Genomic DNA, 23,094 nt, shown 5'->3' on the forward strand with positions numbered 1-23,094 from the left:
AAGCGATTAATGGGTTTCACCTGCCATCTTGGTTGGGCATGGCCAATTTTTTCTGAGGTACATTACTACTGTTGGTACACCAATTTTTTTGGGCCCTCACCTACAGTGTAATCATAGTAATTTCTATGTTCTTCGCCTGCACTCATGGTACAGAAAGGTGTGTGGGGTTGGCCTACACTTTAGCTACATAAATGTAACTGGGGCCTTGTCTATACTGCAGCTACTGAAATGTGAAAGAGACTGTTATCTCCCTAAACTGCTGCAATGGGAATGTTACTGGGGCCTGTCTTGAGTGCTACTATTACTGAAATGGAACTAAGACTGCGCTCCCCCTATACTGCTGCTAGTGATATGTTAGTGGGGCCTGTTCCTAATGCTACCGCTGAAATGTTAATAATTCTGGGCTCTGCCTATACCGCTGCTAATGGTATGTCACTGGGGTGTGGAAACAGAGGCTTCACAAAGACATGATGGCGGCGAGGCCATTTCCCACGAACGCTGTTACTGTTAAGGTGCATATAACCACGGACACGTGTAGAGGACACATAGTGCCTCCAAAACATCCCCCTCCTCCTCCAACAATGAAAACATTCTTGGCAAATACCTTTGCATTGGTCCGTCTGGTGGCAGTCCAAGAATTTCACCTTTAACGACACAACAAGAGAGCACCACCACCATCCCCCCGCCACGGTCCACTTAATCCTGGCCACATTCCGAAAACCAACTACATAAAACCGCGCTACCAGGTCCGCAGTCACCACCACATTACCACCAACGAGGTTACTGTTAAGGCACATATTACCAGTCAGACTGGGGCATGCAGTGTGGGCCGAAGCCCACCTGTATTAAGCACGACATTACTACCTCAGCTGTGTTGGGCAATGCAATGGGATATTTTCATGTACCGCCGGTGGCTTCCTGGCACCCACCCATGCTGTGGGTCCACAGGGAATTATAAATGCATCTGTTTCCACTTGTAAAGAACCCCAGTCAGACTGGGGCATGCAGTGTGGGCCGAAGCCCACCTGTATTAAGCACGACATTACTACCTCAGCTGTGTTGGGCAATGCAATGGGATATTTTTATGTACCGCCGGGGGCTTCCTGGCACCCACCCATGCTGTGGGTCCACAGGGAATTATAAATGCATCTGTTTCCACTTCTAAAGAACCCCAGTCAGACTGGCATGCAGTGTGGGCCGAAGGCCACCTGTATTAAGCACGACATTACTACCTCAGCTGTGTTGGGCAATGCAATGGGATATTTTTATGTACCGCCGGTGGCTTCCTGGCACCCACCGATGCTGTGGGTCCACAGGGAATTATAAATGCATCTATTTCCACTTCTAAAGAACCCCAGTCTGACTGGGGCATGCAGTGTGGGCCGAAGCCCACCTGCATTAACCACGACATTACCTCAGCTGTGATGGGCAATGCAATGGGATATTTTTATGTACTACCGGTGGGTTCCAGGGAGCCACCCATGCTGTAGGTGCACACGGAGTTTAACCTACATCTGTCCACTTGTAAAGAACCCCAGTCTGACTGGGGCATGCAGTGTGGGCCGAAGCCCACCTGCATTTCATCTGACGTTAGCTCTGCTGTCCAGGGCACTACAATGGGATACATTTATGTACAGCGGGTGGGTTCCAGGGAGCCACCCATGCTGTGGATGCACACGGAATTCCCATTGCGGAGTTGTACCTGCCTGTGACTATTTATAAAAAACCGCGGTCTGACTGGGGCATGCAGACACCTTGACAGAATGAATAGTGTGTGGCACATAGGTTCCCCATTGCTATGCCCACGTGTGCAGCTCGAGATGGAGGTGGCACAGGATTGGATTTCTCATTGCTTCTGTACAGCATTGTGGACTATCGGCCCGCCCCTTTTATGGGGGGGGGGTCGCTGCCTAGCCATGCCAACCCTCTGCAGTGTGTGCCTGCTTTTCCTGTGGCAGACGCACTTATAAGTAGACATGAGGGTGGCGTGGCATGAGGGCAGCTGAAGGCTGGGCAGGGACAATTTGGTGTACGCTGTGGACACTGTCGTGCGGGGGGGGGGGGTTGGGCAGCATGTAACCCAGGAGAAGTGGCAGCGGAGTGTCATGCAGTCAGTGATTGTGCTTTGGTGGAGGTAGTGTGGTGCTTAGCTAAGGTATGCATTGCTAATGAGGGCTTTTCAGAAGTAAAAGTTGTTGGGAGGGGGGCCCACTCTTGCCGGTATTGTGGCTTAATAGTGGGACCTGTGAACCAACATGTAGCCCCTCGCCTGCCCTATCCGTTGCTGTGTCGTTCCCATCACTTTCTAGAATTGCCCAGATTTTTACACATGAAAACCTTAGCGAGCATCGGCGAAATACAAAAATGCTCGGGTCGCCCATTGACTTCAATGGGGTTCGTTACTCGAAACGAACCCTCGAGCATCGCGATAATTTCGTCCCGAGTAACGAGCACCCAAGCATTTTGGTGCTCGCTCATCTCTAGTAACGAACCCTATTGACTACAATGGGAGACTCGAGCATTTTTGTATGTGGAACGCAGGGTCCTGACCTTTTTTTTCTTGGTCTCCCTCTCTCTCCCCCTCCTCTCCCTCTCTCTTCTCTCTCTTCCCCTTCCTGCCAGACCAAAAATTTTCGAATGACACGCTCAGTGTCGTGGCAGGGAGGGGCCAAAACAGGCACGTCACAGCGGGGAGGAGCCAAAAGCTGGTGCAGGGTCGAACACGATTTCATGCTCGTTCGAGTAACGAGCACCATCGAGTACGCTAATAGTCGAATGAGCATTAGGCTCGACAGAGTACGTTCGCTCAACTCTATTAAAATCCCTTAGTTAGCAAAAAGTCTTTTTCCATGTCAGTTTTGCCCAGTGGTTTACCATTTAGTGTGTAATGCTGACATGTATTTCCTGCCCATGTGCAGAACCTTACATTTATAAGTGTTAAATCTCATTTGCCAATATTTTAAATATTAGTATTCCCTTCTCATATTTATCTCCACATGACACATATAACAATCACATGAACACTGAAGTCAGTTGTAGACCTAAGCAGTGATGCTTGCATCTATTGCACGTGACTGCTAAGGCCAGTAATTGGCTGTAGGTTTTTATATAAATGGACTGCTGATGCTTGAAAGGTGAAATATTTAAAGGGTAAGTAAGGTAGTAATGTTTTGTAAACCCCTTTAAGCAATTTATTATTTTTTTCTGTCAGACGCCATGGCATTCCAGCACGATGGTGAGTATATGAGTTTTATATAGTTTTTGGTATGAGGGCCCAAAACTATATAAAAGTAATAACTCAGAAAACCCCTCTAATAGATTTTGGGGTGTCTTTATAATTCTTCTGGACTTTTAAGTTAATTAATATATGTCCTTATAAATATTTTGAGAAATTTAATATTTTTCTCCTGTGATTTAAATTTGGCCATATATGTTTTACAAACACATAACCAAATTAAAGGCTCTTTCACATGAGCATTTTTGGTAGCGCACCACACGTGTTGACAATCCTCATACACTATCTTGGGTGTATGTAAGCATGCCACTTTCTTTTTTTGGACGCTATGTATGAGAGGCACAATTGAAAGTAATGTAAAGACTGGTACAGTGTATTTTGCACACATAATACGCTGTACCTAATTTTGCATTGCCCTGGGATTTATGGAGGCCTAGATTTTTAAAGACATCATTTTTGGCACCCCAAGTAATTATCCTTATTATGAGTCAGTTGGTCTTTTCTTTTCACTTGGTTTTTTTGTTTTTTTTTATACTTCAGACAAAACCAGTGGAAATTCAGTATTATAAACTTCTTTACTGTCTTAGCTAGGCTGGCTAGTATGGCTCAAAACAGTGCAATTTCACACAAATTTGGTACTGTACTTGAATAGGGCTGAGCTTCCATAGTAGTCACAGTCAATGTACATGAGTGAAGGCGTTCTTGTAGGAAAGAACATCCACCTTGCTGTAGTGTGCCTTTACTTGGTCATTCAACATATTGAAAAGATTGCATCACGAGTATGATTTATCACATGTTTTTATTACACTGTTAGTTTCCAGTGCTGGGCTGTAGATGCTGATGTCGTATACACAACAGCTAGGTCTTATCTTGAATTTTCATTCTTCTCTGTAGCTAAACAAATAATGAACAGAAGACAGGTTACTGTACATACAGAATCGTAGCGCACTACGATTTAATATTGCATCATTATAACCTACGATTTACTATCAAAACACCAACTTTATATTTTGTCTGGAAATCCTGTCTAACATCATCATGATCCAGAAAGAATCATTGAAGATAACACTTTGGAGAAACTTTATGTGAGAAGTTTAGGAGCCTATTCCATCTCATTTTTAGCTGCACATCCTATAAATTAGGTGACTCTCTAAAATTGATACCCCCTTTTTCTGAAGTATTCCCTGAACAGATAACAGGGTGCCGTTCGGCTGGTACCCCTAACAGTCAGCTGTAATCTGTGGGTAAAGCTAGCAGCAAGTGTTGAGTTTCCCTGAAGCACCACCACTGAAAAAAAATAGATACTGCAGTTCCCATTAAAATAAATTGTCTGTCTGTACAATGAATGGGCAGACTGAGTCTTCCAGCAAGAGAAATGTAGCTGTTCTCTTGTTAAAGGCGTTGTTTCCCAACAGGTTTTACCTGTCATGCAGACACCCCACTGCTCCAGTCACTTAAATGGGACTGCTAGAAAGAGCAGAGTTAGCTATCTTTGTTGTCCCACAGAAATGAACAGAGCAATGATGTAGCCACCCGCTATAATACACTTCGGTGTGAGCTGCAACTAGGGTATCTGCATGACAGATAAAACCTGTTATGAGAAAACTCCTTTAATAGATGAGGGCACTCTATTTTAACAAGCCTCTGTACTATTAGAGTGCCGTGCCTTTACCATTACTGGAGAGCTCTGGCTTTAATATACAGCTGGTTGCTCAAACAAATGGCTAAACTTGAAGATAACTCTGACCCTGACTGTTTAACCCATTAGATGTCGTAGTCAATGCTGAATGGGGCATCTGAGGGGTTTACAAAATGACAGAGTTAGCTCTGTCAGGTGAGATAACACAGAAGCAGAGAATAAAAGTTAAAAAAATAATACACCCCTTTTTGCTCACCTATTCCTTGTTAAAAAAAACTTTAAAAAAAGTGCAGAATGCATTATTTATCCTGGTAAGTGCTGCATTAAAAAAAAAAAAAAAAGACAAAATGCTGTTTTTGCCCTCTCAACCTCCCAAAAGGCACCATAAAAGTAATCAAGAGGATTGCATGTACCCCAAAATTTTACCAATATAAACTACATTTTGTCACGCAAAAAGAAGCTCTCACACACTTAGGCCCAATCCGCGCGGGTGATCCGCGAATGAAATAAAGATTGCGGATTTCATTTGTGGACCTTTTGGTCTGGAAAAAAGTTGCAGCATGCTCCATTTCAGTGAGGATCCCGCACAGACGGCTTCCATTAAAAAAAAACAAAGTTTACTGTGCATGCGTGCCAGAGCGTCATCTGGCGCTTCCACACGCACCCACAGACCCAGAAATAGAAGACCCGGGCAGCATGCAGAAGACCCAGACAGGTAACCACAGTGTCCTCAGCCGCAGGCAGAGTCGGATTCTGCTGCGGGCTCCCGCTTGCCTTACACTGCAATTGAAAAATAAAGGTATAGCTCTTTGAAGCCAATGATGCAAAAACTTTTTTTTAAGGCAGATATGATGTATTTTTTCATCCTGCCTCCGCCCCCCTCCACACACACTTTTTTTCCAAGTTATACAATACATTATATGCACCCCAAAATGATGCCAATAAAAACCACAGCTCAGCCTGCAGCAAACAAGGCTTCGTGTGTTTTTTTTTTTCTTACAGAATAAAAAAAGTTTGTTTCTTGAAAAATGGAGATGAGAAAAAAAACAAAAACTTGCCGCATTCCTAAATACTATACTAGACCATGTCCTTAAGGGTTAAAGATACAGTTTTGTTAATCTACTGGCTTAGTTTTTGCAAAGGAACATTGTCTGGAATCTTCGTATTTTCTTGCTTTCTCTCCCTGAAGTGTCAAAATTCAGCAAATTTGTAGTTGTTGTACACAAGAGATAGCTTTGGACCAACATCTGTCTCTCCCAATTACCCTCCTCTTCCAATCATGAATCTTTACTTTGAAAGTGGGATGAGTAGAAAATGCAAGTTTATTTTAATAGAGTAAGGGTGGTTTCACACAGGCAATAAAATTGTGCAATTTTCACGCGATGGCAGAGTGAGTAATAAGGCAGATTTATGAAACCAATGATTTTCAATAGTTTCCCTCCCATTGTTTTCACTGATGCTATGTTGTGAGAACAAAAAATCGCGGCATGCCCTATCTCTCTGCGTTGTGCGATTTTTTTTTTTTTATCTCCCATGTTTTCCTATAGAGCCTCCTTTTTATCGCATCGCAATGCACAAACTTGCATTGTGATTAGAGATGAGCGAGTACCTAAATGCTCGGGTCTGCGTTATTCGAGTTGAGCTTTTCGTAAAATTCGAGAGCTCTACTCGAGTAACGAACCCCATTGACTACAATGGGAGATTCGAGCATTTTTGTATGTGGAACGCAGGGTCCCGAGCTTTTTTTTTTCTTTTCTTCGTTCGTCTCTCTCCCTCTTTTCCCCTTCCCCATCCTGCCAAACCAAAAATTTTTGAATGACGCGCTCTGCGTCATGGCAGGGAGGGGCCAAAACAGGCATGTCACAGCGGGGAGGAGTCAAAAGCTGGGGCCGGATCGAACACAATTTGATGCTCGTTCGAGTACCAAGCACCATCGAGTACGCTAATACTCGAACGAGCATCAAGCTCGCCAGAGTACGTTTGCTCAACTCTAGTTGTGATGCAATTTTAACATTAGAAATTCCTAATAACACTCGATTTTATCGCAGGCGGCAGCGATGCAAGGCTATTCTAGAAAAAAAGCATCGCTGATGCTGAAAAATCTCACAATTTTGGTGCATTTTTTAACACGAAGGTCAATAGGACTCTTTAATGATAAAAACATATCACAAGTTTGTGCTTTACGATTTTTGTGTGATGCGTTTTTAACATTAAAAAGTCCCATTGACATTCGCGTTAACAAAAAAGCAGCGATATCGCAGCGCTAAAAAACGCAAGTGGGTAGGAGCCCTAAAGGCTCCGACACACTTGCGTTTTTTTAAACATTACGTTAGCGCAACTTTTTTTTACTAGAATGTCAATGGGACTTTCTAATGTTGAAAACGCATCGCAAGTTTGTGGTTTGCAAATTTTGTGCGATGCGTTTTTGACATTAGAAAGTCTCATTGACAATTGCATTTTAAAAAACGCAGCGTTAACGCAGCGTTAAAAACAAGCAAGTGTCTGGGAGCCCTTAGGGAGATTAACAGCTGTTAGACACCTCTGGTGCCACTTATCCGCTGAAGAACAAAGTATTAGTAATGCTGAAATCCAATGTGTCTGATTCATCTTTTTCCCAATTTCTGTCGGGTTACCCTCATACACATTAGATTATTGGCTGCTCACACTATAATCTCTGATATTTGTCTAACATATTTAGCCAACTCACAACTCCTTATGATGTGAAACATTGTCTTATAGGCTAGACACAGAAATAGAAGGTATATGCTTAGGTATGCAAGGTTTAATTTTATGTACACAAATTCTAGGGATCAAAGTATTTTTAAGCAAGTGGGAATTCCCTTACCATAACTGCAAGGGTGGTTGTATTCTTCAGTCACTTGTTCATCTGGGAGGCAAAAATAGCAGAATTAAGTTCTAGATAGTAATATTGAAATTTACAATAACATACAGTTGAAAAAAAAACAGGTCCATCCAGTATAATCTATGATTTTACAGCGTTGATCCAGAAGAAGGCATAAATTCCCTATCCATGCTCTGTAATACAGCATTAGCTCAGCAATTGTATAGCAATGGTTGCACTGTAACATCTGGATAAAAAGAATCTATTTACCTGTTTCATAGTAATCATATACTTTTGCTGGAGCTGGTTTTAGGTCCTTCACCACAATGTCCTGTTCCACCATGAAGGAGAGGTTTACTGGATCATGACCAATCTAAAGTGAGATAATATTGTCACGAGTAAACTCTCAATGGAAATGAAAGATATCAGAGAAGTACAGTAAATAAAAATAAACTACCTAAAATGCTAAATAGTTGTGTCTATTTATCAGAAAGGAATCGCAGGTGTTCTTAGGAGGAACCTTAGAACAAAAGCTAAAAAGTTAAAATAATAACAGATTCTGACCTCGTCCAGGTACATAGTCACCGAGTCAGTCTGGATCTCACTTCTCTTTATTAACTTGTCCTTCTCCAGCTGTTAAGAAAAACGGGTATTACATTTGGTATTGTAATAAAAGGAACAACTTCCAAAACTGATTGATATTTTTCTAGTATTTCAGTTCAGCATTATTTCTGGATGTCGGGTACTTGTCCTCCTAAAAATGTTCAGCAAAGATTTTTTTTTTTTTTGTAAGATAACTCATTGTTTTATGGGATTAAAATCAATTTAATGGATTGGAGCTGCAATACCAGAGACAGCCCATGGCCAAGAGTGGTACTGCTTCTGAAAAAAATCAAAAGCCTTTAGTTGTGTATTATGATTCTTAAGTAGAGTTGAGTTGTAGTGGAAACCAAATATTTCTACATTTTGGACTGTGGGCCTTTGGTAGTGGACATTTGTGAATTTAACATTCTGTATAACAAAATGTCATGTTTGTTTTCTATTCGGATACATAGATATATGTTCTTACATCTATGCAATATCTCTACTTCCTGTAATGAAACATCTTTTTCTCAAACTCTGCTGACAAGATGAAATTGAACATAGACACGCTATATTTTTCAATCTGTTTTATAACTATTAGAAGAAGTAAGGATCAGACAGATAACCGCACTTAAGACAAGTACTGCTTTTAGATACCGCAATAATTACCCAAGCAATTTTACTGGAAACGTATGCAAATAACATGGGAGATTTAGGCAATTACTAATTCATGATGTAACATCCAATCATATCGAAGGAACCACACGTGGGTCCAAAGGCAACCCACTCATCTCGTCCACCACCTGATGGCCAATCACAGATGACCGGAGGATGGAAGAATTGCAAGATGCTTATCCAATAATTAAACAATACGTTGTATCTATGTAATCTTTGACCTGCCCAGATGGGCAGATATGTTAAACTCTTTTAAAAGAGGCTGCGCGCCCAACATTAAAGTAGAATTGAGGAAGCTTATACATGCTGAACCTGTGTCAGTGTGAAATCTTCTTATGCGCATATAATCAATTCAGAATTAATGTGGAAGGGTGTAAACATTCCAAATTGATCAAGTCGGTGGACACAAAAGGAAATCCACGACACGAACATGCTTGTTCGAGTATTAGCATACTCGATGGTGCTCGTTACTCGAGCTAGTACCACGTCGAGTTCGACCCCTCACCACATTACCACTTTTTGCTGTGACGTGCCAGCATCCGCACGTCCACAGCAGTATGTAGCTGAGAGAGAAAGAGAAAAAAAACAAAAACTCGGTGGGTTAAATACAAAAATGCTCGGGTCTCCCATTGACTTCAATCAGGTTCGTTACTCGAATAGAGCTCTCAAATATTACGAAAAGCTCGACTCGACTAACGAGCACCCGAGCATTTTGGTACTTGCTCATCTCTATTCTTAAGTCATTATAGAAGAACTTATCTTTCTTTCATTTTTGCTTCTACTATATAAACTCAGATCTCTCATCAGAGGTGTAATTAGATGATCCTTGGCCCCAATGCAAAATCTGTAGCACTGATGTGTCCAAGGTGTGTGTTGCAAGATGACCAGATTTAAAAAAACAAAAACATGATTTTGTGATATTCTGTTGCAAGATGTATAATATGCTATATTTGTTGGTGTGGCCACCCAGTTGTTGTGATGTGGATTGTAAACTGTGAGGGGTTTTGCTATGATGTTGCAATATTATATTGTGAGAAATTTGAGTCCTTAAGCTAAATTCACATCTGCACTAAGGATTCCCTTTTTCTTGCTCCATTATGGGAGCAGAAAAATGGAATTCCCTGGATGAATGCATCCGTCTCATAACGGAGCCAAACTGTGCTGAACAGACCCCACTCACTATAATGCGGTCCGTTTGGTTCCTGCACGTGTCCGGTATTTATACTGGATGAAACAGTCCTGCATGCTCGATTTTTTTTTGGCCTAGCTTTTCATGCCACATCTGTGCCGAAGGCTTTGAATGGAACTTCCGACACAGATGTGAATACAGATTTAATACACTTTTCAGAAACTTTAAGATGGACATATCTGTATGTACCATTTACAATACTGCCAGAGAAGCTTTTTGGGTGTCTTGGATGTCTAGCGACACCAAAACCCAGATATGACTATTACTTCTGCACCCATATAGCTACACCTCTGACTTTAAGTCATCATTTTTGAATATCCTGCTTTTTATCATTGGACCACAAACTGTTCACAGAGGGCAGACTCCAAGCCCTTTGTAAACTACAGTGTAATCATTTACTTACTTTCCTTACTGTGCTCTTCACTGGAATGTAGCCAGACAACATCTTGACTTCAATAACGGCCATGTTAGATTTCTCCCGGGTCCCGGTATAACTGCAAGAGTAATAATCCAGATATGACATATACATTCATATGTTTATTATAAGTTACCTTCCATTTTGGTCAATGTAAGGAAAAGGTTAACAGCTTTGAGAATATTTAGTAGTTTAGCATAATTGTTTTATACATTTTGATAGATAAGCTGATTGGTCAATATTAGATATTACTGTACATTGCATGAAGGAGTACAAGAGGAAGTAAGAAATAACTCACGTGGCAGTGATAAGAATTTCAAATGTTTTCACAGGATCCCCCAGACATTCTCTTCCGGAAGATGATTTTACACTTAGGGAGAAGGCGGCCTTGCCTTTTGGAGGAGGAATATTGTACCTCAATACCGCCTATGAGGTAAAAAAGTAATTTCCCATCAAAAATGTAAATAGATATATAGTGCCTTATATCATATAAAATATATCTTGGTACTTTTTAATGGATATTTTCAGTAGCAAATTCACACTATTTATTATACTGCAATGAAGATGGCACAGATCACTGCATATAATACATACTAATAATTATTAAGAAATTATAGTACCAGTGTTTCTGGAGGCCCAATGCGCCACACAGCTCTGCTACATGCACATCACACACACACACAGCTCTGCTACATGCACATCACACACACATACAGCACCGCTACATACATTTTTCATCCCAAACAGGGATCACAAACAGCACAGCAGAGTCCTGCATGCACTGACCCCCCCCTCCCGGTCATGTGACCCCGGACTCCTCCCACACAGTTGACTGATCACATGACAGTGACATCGTCACAAATCCTGTAAATACACAGCTACTGTCCAGCTCTGCAGGTTTTTAATGCAATTCAAAGCCCCAATGACTGATCCCATAATGGTGGCATCTTCACATGTAACTGACAGTCACTCACTTACAGACAGGTGGTTGTTAGTATTCCAACGCAACTTAGACCGCAGGGGTTTTTAGGGTATGTAGTCCACAAATAATATGCACAGCGATTAAGGACCTGTGATGACATTACCGTAATGTGATCAGGGGCGGAGCATGTAACTCACTCACTTAGACGGGCAGGTGATCGTTGTGGTTTGATTCATTGAATGGAGTGGCAGCCGCACATGCTCAGCCATCACTCCATTTAATGTAACATCAATGTGAGTGTGAGAAGCATCCACACAGTGATGAAGAGGACACAAAACTCCCATTGTCAGGATCAATGGGGTTCTCAGCAGTGAGACCCCCATAGATCATAAAATTATACCATATCCAGTGGATAAGTGATAACTTTAGATTTGAGGATAATCAGATTTTCGTACTTACCAGAAAATCTCTCTAATCTTGCTCATTAGGGGACACGGTCTACAACCATGGGTATAGGTACTGCCACTGGGAGGTGGACAGTAAGCAAAGAAAGTGTTAGCTCCTCCTGCAGGCTATAAGCAGGTACCAAGCTAGCCAGTTTGTTTGCAAGCAGGAGCAGCCAGCAGGGTAAAAGCAGGCGAAACATTGAAAATAAAAATGTAAACCTTTAACAGTGTAACAGAGCTCAGAATCATGAGTAAGTCCAGGAAGAACACCAGAGCACATGGTAAAATGGTGAACAACGTTTGAAATAGCTTTGGGTGGGTGCTGTGTCTCCCAATGAAAAAGACGAAAAACAGATTTTGTGGTAAGTACTTCAATCTAATTTTCTTGTCCATTGCATTGGTGGACACAGCCTAGGAGAGCGGATTCTCTCCAGTGCGTAGCAGAGGGACAGAAGAAAGATAAAATTATGTATTTATTGATGTGGAGGGCGCAGGATCTAGGACCAACTTGTCCTCATGGAAAACAGTGAATGGAGGCATTCGACGACAAGGCTGCTAGCTCAGAACCCCTGTGGATTGAAATGATTGCTACTAAAAAGGCTACCTTACAGGATATAAGACAAGCCGGTATGTTGCGCAAATGGCTCAAAAGGGTAAACCTACAGTGCATCCAATACTAGATTAAGGTCCCAAGGAGGGACAGGAGAACAGTATGGAAGAATGGAGTGAGCAACTCCTCATAGGTATGGATGGTTGACTTTTTAGGCTAGAGGACGCTGAAAAAGAAGGGACAATGCTCATATCTGAGCCTTCATTGAGCTAAGGCCCAGTCCCATATCCAAGTACCAAGGTGTGTCTTCCAGACACAATTATAAATTTGGGAAAAGGAGAGTTTCCTTGCCTTGATCATAGTTTGAATGACAGGATCGTCAAAACCACGGGCTCTCAGGACTACTGCTTGAACTGCCACACCATTAAACAATGCATGATCAAATTCGGGTGGAAGAAAAGTTCCTGTAAAAGAAGATTTTCTAGATGAAGAAGGGGCAATGGAGTGTCGATGATCAGATTGATGAGGTTCACATACCCCGTGCGATGAGGCCAGTCTGGCATGATGAAAATCACCTGCAGGCCCTCCATCTTGGCCTTCTTGAGAAATTGAGGTATGAGAGGAAAGGGAGGGAAAATGTATGGGAACTGGAATTCAGTCCATGGAATTACTAGGGCATCCACTGCTCGAGCCTGAAGGCTCTAGGATCTGGATACATAGTTGGTAAGTTTGTGGTTGAATCTGGATACCATCAGATTGGCACCCGGATGACCCCATCTCAGACACAGCTCATGAAACACATTGTGGTGCAACTCCCATTCTCCCAGGATGATTGTTCTGTTCAGGAAGTCAGCTATCCAGTTGTCCACCCTTGACCTCCGAGAGTTCCAATAGGTGATCTTCGGCCGATATCAGGATCCTTTCTGTTTCTGCCATGACAACCAAGCTGTGGGTCTCTCCCTGATGATTTATGTATGTGAAGGCTGCCGGTTTGCCGGTTTGGACACAGACAGGGAGGCTAGTTACCTGGGGTGCAAAGTGCTGAAGTGAAGGAAGCATGGCCTGAAGTTCTAAGATGTTTATTGGGAGAGTGGACTCTTGTATTTTCCAAGTGCCATGCACTGTTAGTTTCTGCAGTGTGTGCCCCCTAGCTGAGTTGCTTGCATCTGTTGTGAGGATCTGCCACTGGAGTGTGGTGGCCCTAAACGATCTGTGGGGAGTCCAGCCACTAGAGAAGATCATGTTGAAGCTGTGGAGGTTTTCAAATCTGATGATCGAGAGCATTCTTTGATTTGTCCTTCCGGAAAAGAATGGCCCACTGGAGAGGCCATCTCAAAAGGATGAGATCATCAGTCTTAGGACTCTCATGCAGTGAAGAATGGTTATTGGGGACTGAATCTGCAATGAGCTCACCTTCGACTAAAGGAGATACACTTTCTGTGCCGGGAGTGAAACTTGGGCTTGTTTTGTGTTGAATGACAGACCCTGAGAGATCAGACGTTGAGATAGTGAGAGGCAGGACTTGGGGGTGGTTGATAGAACAAAACATCAAGAGTGACATAAACGCTGTACTGAGTCGGGGCTTTTACCAAAAATGTAATTGAGAAAGGGAATGACCACTATCCCATTGAAGTGAAGGAAAGCCATCACAAATGCTAGAACCTTGGTAAAAACTTTGAGGGCCATGGCTAACCTAAATGGCAGTGCCGTGAACTGGTAATTATCCGAGTAGATGGCAAAGCGGAGGAAACAGTGTTCTTGACATGCCGGAACATAAAGATAAGCGTCTTTGATGACTATGAAAGTCAGGAACTTCCCCTGTTCCATGGATGCTATGCCTGACCTCAACGGCTCCATGTGGAAGTGATGGACCTTGGCAAAGTGGTTCAACCTCCTCAGGTCCAGAACGGCTCTGACAGTGCCATCTTTCTTGGGCATCATGAATAGGTTGGAATGAAAAATCCATGAAGCATTCTGAGGGAGGAACCAACGCTATTACTCCTTGATAGGACAGGGAAAGAAGGAGGAAAGAGGGTGGTAGAAGGATACATACTCTGATGTTGACCATGCCTCATTATTTTCTAAAGGTCAGGCTATGAGCAGAGAGGTTAAATACAGTCTGCTTGCCCTCCTTGGTGGGGTAAACAGGGATAGTCTTGTAGTTTGAAGACCAATGAAGGAAGGAGGTCTGCCTCCTACTGACACTAAGCTTAACTGGCTAGCTTGGTGCTTGCTGGGGTGGTGGATAGCCAGTAGAAGTAGCTAATACTCTTTTCTTTGTGTCTGCCTCCTAGTGGCAGTAGCTATACCCATGATCTTAGGCTGTGACCCCCCAATGCAACAGATGAGAAAACCCTTTAAAAGAGCCTTTCACAAACCCCCCACAAAACATTATGAATGCATCAAAGCATGGTTCACACTAACCAATTTTTCTTGAGAGCAACAGATTTGTCAGTAAGGGCTCACACTCACTTGCGTTTTTTTAACACTGATTTTGCTGCCTTTTTTTAACAGGATTGTCAATGGGACTTTCTAATGTTAAAAATGCATTGCACAAAAATTGTAAAGCACAAACTTGCGATGCATTTTTAACATTAGAAAGTCCCGTTGACAATTGCATAAAAAAATGCAGTGATATCGCAGTGTTAAAAAAAACGCAAGTGGGTGTGAGCCCTAAGGATGTGTTGCATACTACTCCGGGTTTTATGGGAATCAAGCAATGTGATAGACAGAGTGTTGTTTCTTATATTTAAAGGGGTTGTCCCGCAAAAGCAAGTGGGGTTAAGCACTTCTGTATGGCCATATAAATGCACTTTGTAATATACATCGTGCATTAAATATTGGCCATACAGAAGTTATATACTTACCCCCTCCGGTGTTGGCGTCCCCGTCTCCATGGCGCCGACTGAAGCCTTCTTCTGCCTGGATTAGACGCGCTTGCGCAGTCTGCTTCTTCTGTCCTGCTGAAGGGGCCGCACCGGCGTGCTCGCGCCGAACAGGTCTTCTGCGCATGCGCAGAAGACATCTGCGGTGCGAGCACGCTGGAGCCGGACAGAAGAGGGCAGACTGCGCAAATGCGTCTAATCCGGGCAGAAGAAGGCTTCGGTCGGCGCCATGGAGACGGGGACGCCAACACCAGAGGGGGTAAGTGTATAACTTCTGTGTGGCCAATATTTAATGCACGATGTATATTACAAAGTGCATTAATATGGCCATACAGAAGTGCTTAACCCCACTTGCTTTCGCGGGACAACCCCTTTAAGTACTCTATAGTGACAAGGTCTGATCCACTGGATTGGTGCAAAGCCAATGTGGTGCCAGTATTCAAAAACGGGTCGAGGGGGGCGGAGCCGGCCGATGGTGAAGCAAGTCGCTCACTGAGCAAGCTCCCGCGGCATCGGCCATTACAAAGCAGCTACCGGCACAAAATCGCGGCGAAACGGACCAGCATGGGGCGGAAAAGAACCCAGAGCACCCCGGGACACCCGCTGGGGAGAGAGAGAGGCGGCTTAGCGCAGTACCTGCGGCCGCAGAAAGACGAGAACGAGCGGCGCGGCTCATCCAAGATGGCGCCGGCGGGACGGGAGAAGGAACAGAGCGGCGCGAGGGGGGGTGAGCGAGCCCTGCAGGCAGCGGTCGGAGAGGAGAACGCCGCTTCAGAGAGAAGCTGTCAGGAGATGGCAGGAGCAAACGAGCAGCAGGGCTCCCAGCAGCAGCAGCCACACAGCAGAGAAGGAGGGGAGAACAGTCCCCAGCCCCGGAGAAGGCTTTCAGCAGACCTGCGCTCACCTCTGCATACAGCATCCCAGAGAGCTGTGGGGCAAGAGTGCAGCCCAGCCAGCCAGGAAGGGGAAAGGGGTGAGTCCATAAGCCCCCCTGACACTCCAGACTCCCTCCACAGACACTCTCATGTACCTAGACATAGGGGCAACCCAAAACCCAGTCCCACAGATACAGAAGAGGGGGAGGGGGAATGGGACTGGAAGGCTCACCTACGCTCCCTCCCCACCAAGGGAGACCTAGATTGTGCGGTCCACAAGCTGGAAGCGTCCCACAAAAAGGACATATCAGCATTGCAAAAAGACATAGCCCACGTGGGTCAGCGCCTGACAGAGGTAGAAGATATACAAGACAGGATTCTAGAGTCGGTCGAATCCCATAGAAAGGTTATTCAAATCCAGTCTGCACAGATAGCGGACCTATCTGCCCATTTGGACGATCTTGAGAACCGTCATAGACGGAATAACGTACGTATTAGAGGCTTACCTGAAAAAGTGGAGAATGCGCAGCTAGAAGCATGGGCCACAAAATTTTTCAACGAGATCCTTCAGAGACCGGCAGACAAAACCATTGAGATTGACAGGATTCACCGTACCCTGGGTCCGAGATCACCCGACCCGGCAAGACCGCGCGATGTCCTTTGTAGAATCCATTTTTTCCAAGAAAAAGAACTGATAATGCGCAAGGCGAGGGAGGCGGGGGAGCTAACCTCTCAGGGCTCCACTATCCTCCTTCTCCAGGACCTTTCACGACGCACACTGCAGCTAAGAAGAGCTTTGAAACCGCTATTAGTGGTACTAAGAGAAAACGACATCCAGTACCAGTGGGGGTACCCCTTTCAACTAACGGTGCGAAAAGGAAACAGAAGGGTGTCCTTTAAAACACTGGGAGACTTGCCGGGCTTTCTGGGCTCACTTGGTCTCCCAATGACTGCTCTCCCAGATTGGCCCCGCCAGGAAGGGGCGCTGGCACCGGCCCTGCGCACTGAGTGGCAGAAAGCAGGAGAAAAAACGAAACGCTGACTCTAAGTGTTAAAATGCCATTTTGCCATATTCTGCAATGTTCTCTTGCATATATGCCTGGGTTCCTGTTTGCTTTATTTTTCAGGCTCCACCACGACAAGAACTCGCCGACTAAAGTTTAAGGTCTAAAGTTACTTGCCGGTAACGCTTCACTTTACATGTTATATCTGCGTCATTGGGCCGAGGCTGCCAAGGAGTGCGGCTTCTCTATTGGTTTACCCCGAACCCCCCTTAGGGGCAATAGCTACGTGCTATATAGAAATGTGTTTTCACATTCCATGCTTAGTTAAGTTAAGAGGCACTAAGCCTCACGTTTATTTGATTTCTCCCCCCCCTTTTTCTCTCCCTACCCCCCTCCCTCCCTACCCTAATGGGGTGCGGACCTTGAGAGGTAATAGGCTTTCGTTCAAGTACCGCAAAAATGACTAGAGTCTCCATGTGCACTTACAACGCAAAAGGGCTCAATACCCCAGAGAAGAGAAGTCAGATCCTGTATCATTTGCACCTGAGGGGGATCATGGTCGCCATGTTGCAGGAGACCCACTTTAAGGCGGGCAGCGTCCCTCGTATTTCATCTAGATATTACACCAAATGGTTCCACAGCCCCCACCCTGCGAAGAGGGCAGGGGGGGTATCAGTGGCGTTACATAAATCTCTACAACACGTCGTCCTTGACCAGGAGATAGATCAAATGGGCCGATTTGTTTTCTTAAAGCTGGAGGTCGCGGGAACAGTATTAACTTTTGCTAACATTTACTTCCCCAACCAGGGCCAAGTCGCTTTTGGGACGTCCACTCTGAGAAAATTGGACACCTTTGCCGCCGGTTCCAGAGTAATCCTGGGAGGTGATCTAAATATGGTGATGGACCCGGACATAGACACGACAACGGGTAAGTCTCCCATCTCACATATGGCACGGAGGGCACTGAAAAGGGAATTAGAAAGGATGCATTTGATAGATTTATGGAGGATTTTGCACCCGGGTGTCAGGGACTACAGCTTCTACTCAGCAGCCCACAACAGTTATAGTCGCATAGACCACATCTTAATTTCGCATAGCCTCCTAGACCGTGGACCGGCATGCTCGATGGGACCCCTCCTGTGGTCAGACCACGCACCAATCTATGGGGAACTCAAAGGGATGGGCAGACAGATTCGCACAAACCAGTGGAGACTAAACGAGAACCTCCTTAACGACACACTGTGCATCGACGACATTAAAAAAACAATTGCGGACTTCGAGGAGACACACAGAGACGATACTACAGATTCCCCTATTAAATGGGAGGCCCTCAAATGTGTTTTGAGGGGGGTTTTTATCTCCCATGGCTCTAGGCTCAAGAAAGACAGATCTGCTAAACTCCAGAAACTTATGGGAGAGCTGGCCCTAAAAGAAACCCTAAACAAGAGCCACCCACTAGATGCAACCAAGGCGGAGATCTCCGCGATTAGACACCAAATTTTGCAAATATTAGACCAGGGGTCTCTGGGGGCAAGGGATAGACTGCGCAGAAGTGTCTTTGAGTATGGGGACAAATGCGGGAGGTGGCTATCTAGAACACTGCACCCAAGAGCCCCCATAAACCACGTTCCGAAAATTCAGACTCCAGGAGGAGTGGTCCACTCGACCTCCGAGATCTTGGAGACGTTCCGCTTATACTACAACAAACTATATAACCTAAAGCAGGAACCTGAGCCAACCAACAGCGCAGGGGATGACGGAACACAAGAATACCTCAATAGCTTCGCCCCAAAGCGGGTGGACCCGTCCGAGTTCGGAGACCTGGAAGGGGACTTCTCACTTTTAGAGTTGTCTACCCTAATAAAAGAACTCAAGACGGGTAAGAGCCCGAGCCCGGATGGGTTCACCTCCAAACTTTACAAAATTTTCAGAGAAGAAATCTCCCCGCTGATGCTGAGGGCCTTTAATGAAGTGAACGAGGGTCGGCCCTTCCCATCCCAGGCGCTGCAGGCTCATATAGTGGTTATACCTAAAACGGGGAGAGACCCTACGGTATGCAGCAACTACAGGCCCATTTCACTCATAAACATCGACGTTAAGCTTTTCGCCAAACTGATCGCGATCCGACTCCAGCCCTTCATCTCGAGACTGGTCCACAAGGACCAGGTGGGGTTTGTCCCGGGAAGGGAGGGCAGAGATAATGTGATTAAATCCACATCTCTAATATCAAGGGTAAGGAGCATGGGGTCCCCGCTCTGCCTAATGGCCGTCGATGCGGAAAAGGCCTTCGACAGGGTGAGGTGGAGTTTCATGGAGGCCACCCTGCGAAGCGTGGGACTGGGTCCGCGTATGAGAGAGTGGATATCAACCTTATACAAGGATCCAACGGCTAGAGTAAGGGTCAATGGGATGCTATCAGACACCATTCACATACACAATGGAACAAGGCAGGGGTGCCCGCTGTCACCCTTCCTCTATATTTTAACGATGGAACCACTGGCCAACGCTATTAGGGAAAATGGGTCCATCAGAGGGGTCAAGATGGGACACACGGACCATAAACTATCCTTGTTTGCAGATGACCTCCTGGTCTACTTATCATGCCCAAATGTCGGAATCCCGGTTCTCCTGCAGGAGTTTAGCAGGTTCAGTAGGATAAGTAACTTCAAAATAAATCTGCAGAAGACTGAGATATTAAATGTTACCATACCTCGAGCTGAGGAGCTGAAGATGAGAGGGCAGTTCCCATTTAAATGGCAGAACAGGGCCATAAAATACCTGGGCATCCAGCTCCCGGCCGACCCCTCCCACACATTTGACCTAAACTATAAGCCATTTCTATCAAATTTAGAAAAAAGACCTGGACAAGTGGAACCCCCTATTCCTATCATGGAGCGGCCGCATCAATACGGTTAAGATGGTATCGCTTCCAAGGTTTCTCTACCTTTGCCAGGCCTTTCCCATCAGACTAAACAGACACTATTTGATGCGTATAAAATCCCTAATCACCAAATTTGTCTGGCGAGGGCGTAGACCCAGATTAAAATATAGCACGCTAGTCAGAGCCAAAGACCGAGGAGGTCTCAGCCTCCCGGACTTCGCCCTATACTATAAGGCTAACATAGCCAAATGCGTTCTCAACCTCCTGAAACACAGCGGGTCCAAACTGTGGGTCGAGATGGAAAATGACTTGGAGCCGGAGGTAGTGCAGGGGATTTTCTGGATCCCGGGGGGCCTGCTCAAAGATTGCTCCCGAATGTCTCCCCTATTGAGGCAGCTGGCGGAGGCCTGGTCGAGTTTCGCTGGACGAAACGAGTTGGTCTCAATCCCGGGGCCCCTCAATCCAATCCTGGCCAACCCCCAATTTAAGGCCCTGGAGCAAAACAAAACCCTAATATTAACGCCTACAATAAGAACACCACGGGTGAGAGATGTACTAAATCAGTCAGAGATCAAACCCCTAGCGGAGTTTTTTACGGGAACACGGGTTCCACCGGGAGCGTGGATGATATATTTACAGCTGAGGGGCTCGCTGATCTCCCTGACACCCGGGTCGAGCTGGACTAAAGCCCTTACCCCCTTTGAGGAAGTGTGCATGTCGCCTAAATCCCCGGGACATCTAATTTCCCTACTATACAGGATAATGCTGGACCGTGAGATGGGGGACGAACCCCCGGAGTTCACACGAACCTGGGAGAGCGAGCTAGGTAAAGGTTTCTCGAGGGACCTGTGGCAAAAGTCTTTTACCCTGACACACAAGGGTACAGTTCACTCCAGGCTGCAAGAACTGAGCTACAAGGTCCTGACACACTGGTATACAACCCCGGAAAAGATGCACAAAATGTTCCCTCAATCTTCCACCCTGTGTTGGAGATGTTCCGGTGGAAGGGGCAACATGCTCCACATTTGGTGGGAATGTCCTCCGCTGGCGACACTATGGAGGGACGTTGAGGCGTTGTACAACACTCTGTGTGGGACAGGAGTAGTCCTATCACCCGAGATGGCACTGCTGTCTATGTTCCAGGGGCCAGTTGCCCAGGTGAGAAAAGGTCTTTTACGATTCTTTATATTTGCAGTGAGATACACTATCCCAAAGTTCTGACGAGCCTCCTCAGGGCCCACTAGGATCCATTGGGTGGAGGCTATCAACATGCTTGCAAGATTTGAGGAGATGAGGGCAGAGGAGGAGGCTACAGTGGTGGGGTTCTATGCAACGTGGCGGCCATGGTTAGATTTTAGATCGTCCCCCAGAATGGGGGAATCGATCTCACAGACCACAAGAGCGTCGTAGGCTGGCAATCCCCCGGATTTGCTCAGTGAGACAACTGAGGAGCGATACACACACCCCCACACCCCCCCCCCTCTGACGCAGAGGGGAAGAGGCATTGCAAAAAAGAGGGACCGAACCCTCCCCTGGGAAACTCACCGCACGCTGACGGGCTCAAGCAAAAAGGGAAAAAATAAGCGGAATAGCTCTGAGATGTCACAACCTCGAACTCAAGGTACCTCCCCCCCACACACACACACACCCAACCCCCCCCCCCCTACTTCCCGCTCAATGTCCCCTGTTCCCCCTTTCTCTTTTTCTTTAAGTTTATTTTACACCTCCTCCTGGACACCTACTCTGGGGTGGACTAGGAAGGAGCTCCCCCCTTTATGGAAAATGGAGGTCAGAGAGAAACCTTCAGCAGGCTCCACAAAGGAAGAAGTGTTGGAGCCAGATTATTGGATGCACCGTGAGACGGTCATATGTTTTGTATGTGCTATAGATTGAAAAGCATTCAAGAATGTACTCTGTCATTACTCTCTGTCACAATAAAATCCGTTTGAACTAAAAACGGGTCGAAAAGTGAACCTGGAGACTACAGGCTGGTAAGTCTTACTTCTATTGTGGGTAAAATGTTTAAAGGGTTTCTAAGAGATGTTATCCTGGAGTACCTTAAGGAAAATAACTCTTTAACTCCATACCAGCATGGGTTAATAAGGGGGTCGGTCCTGTTAAACCAATGTGATCAGCATATACAAGAAGGTAAATCCTAACTGAACCGCGGACAATCATTGGATCTTTTCCAAAGCGTTTCATAGTGTGCTACATAAAAGGTTGCTATATAAAATAAGAATACTTGGTCTGGGTGAGAATGTGTTTCAGCGGGTAAGTAAGTGATAAACAAAGGGTGATTTTTAATGGTACATACTCTGATTGGGTCACCTATACTAGTGGGGTATCACAGGGAGGCAGTATTCGGCTCTATTCTTTTTAATATATTTATTAATAACCTGGATTGCACACTAATATTTGCAGATGATACAAAACTATGTAAACTATTAACACAAAAGAGGACAGAATGCAGTTGCAAATGGATCTGGATAAGTGGAGGGCTTGGGCAGAAAAGTGTCAGATGGCATTTAACACTAATAAATGTAAGGTTATGCACATAAGCAGAGAAAATACATGTCACCATTACACACTAAATGGGAAACCACTGGGCAAAACTGACATGGAAAAGGAGTTTGGTTGCTTTAGTTAAGTTTAAAGTTAACCTAAATCCGGTGTCAGGCAACTGCTGCCAAGGCAAATAGGATCAAAAGAGGTATAGGGGTACATCATGAGAACATTGTTCTTCCTCTTTACAAGTCACTAATCAGACCATACATGGAATATTTTGTACAGTTTTGGGCATCAGTACTCAAGAACGACATATCCGAGCTTGAGCAAATTCAAAGGCAGATAACTAAAGTAATAAATGGAATGGGCCGGCTACAATACCAATCAGAGGTATTCACTTTAGGAAAAAGATGGCTAAGGAGCAACCTAATAACCATATATAAATATAT

General features: G+C 45.0%; 2 protein-coding genes across 2 annotated transcripts in view; both read right to left on the bottom strand.

The window, feature by feature from the left end:
• LOC136626155 (alpha-2-macroglobulin-like) overlaps positions 1 to 23,094 on the bottom strand; it is a 305,765-nt gene that overhangs the window by 193,748 nt on the left and 88,923 nt on the right. The gene's annotated exons all lie outside the window — the stretch shown is intronic.
• The window catches only part of LOC136624977 (alpha-2-macroglobulin-like), a 103,524-nt gene continuing 84,445 nt past the window's right edge, over positions 4,016 to 23,094 (bottom strand). The window contains exons 31-36 of the mRNA XM_066598906.1: positions 10,876 to 11,003; positions 10,566 to 10,656; positions 8,281 to 8,349; positions 7,987 to 8,089; positions 7,720 to 7,761; positions 4,016 to 4,129 (exon numbers count right to left, since the gene is read on the bottom strand). Of these exons, the coding sequence (XP_066455003.1) occupies positions 4,101 to 4,129; positions 7,720 to 7,761; positions 7,987 to 8,089; positions 8,281 to 8,349; positions 10,566 to 10,656; positions 10,876 to 11,003 (462 nt within the window). The 3' untranslated portion in view covers positions 4,016 to 4,100. The remainder of the gene's footprint in view (positions 4,130 to 7,719; positions 7,762 to 7,986; positions 8,090 to 8,280; positions 8,350 to 10,565; positions 10,657 to 10,875; positions 11,004 to 23,094) is intronic.

This window comes from Eleutherodactylus coqui, chromosome 4, assembly GCF_035609145.1.
Source record: "Eleutherodactylus coqui strain aEleCoq1 chromosome 4, aEleCoq1.hap1, whole genome shotgun sequence".
Classification (NCBI taxonomy): Eukaryota; Metazoa; Chordata; class Amphibia; order Anura; family Eleutherodactylidae; genus Eleutherodactylus; species Eleutherodactylus coqui.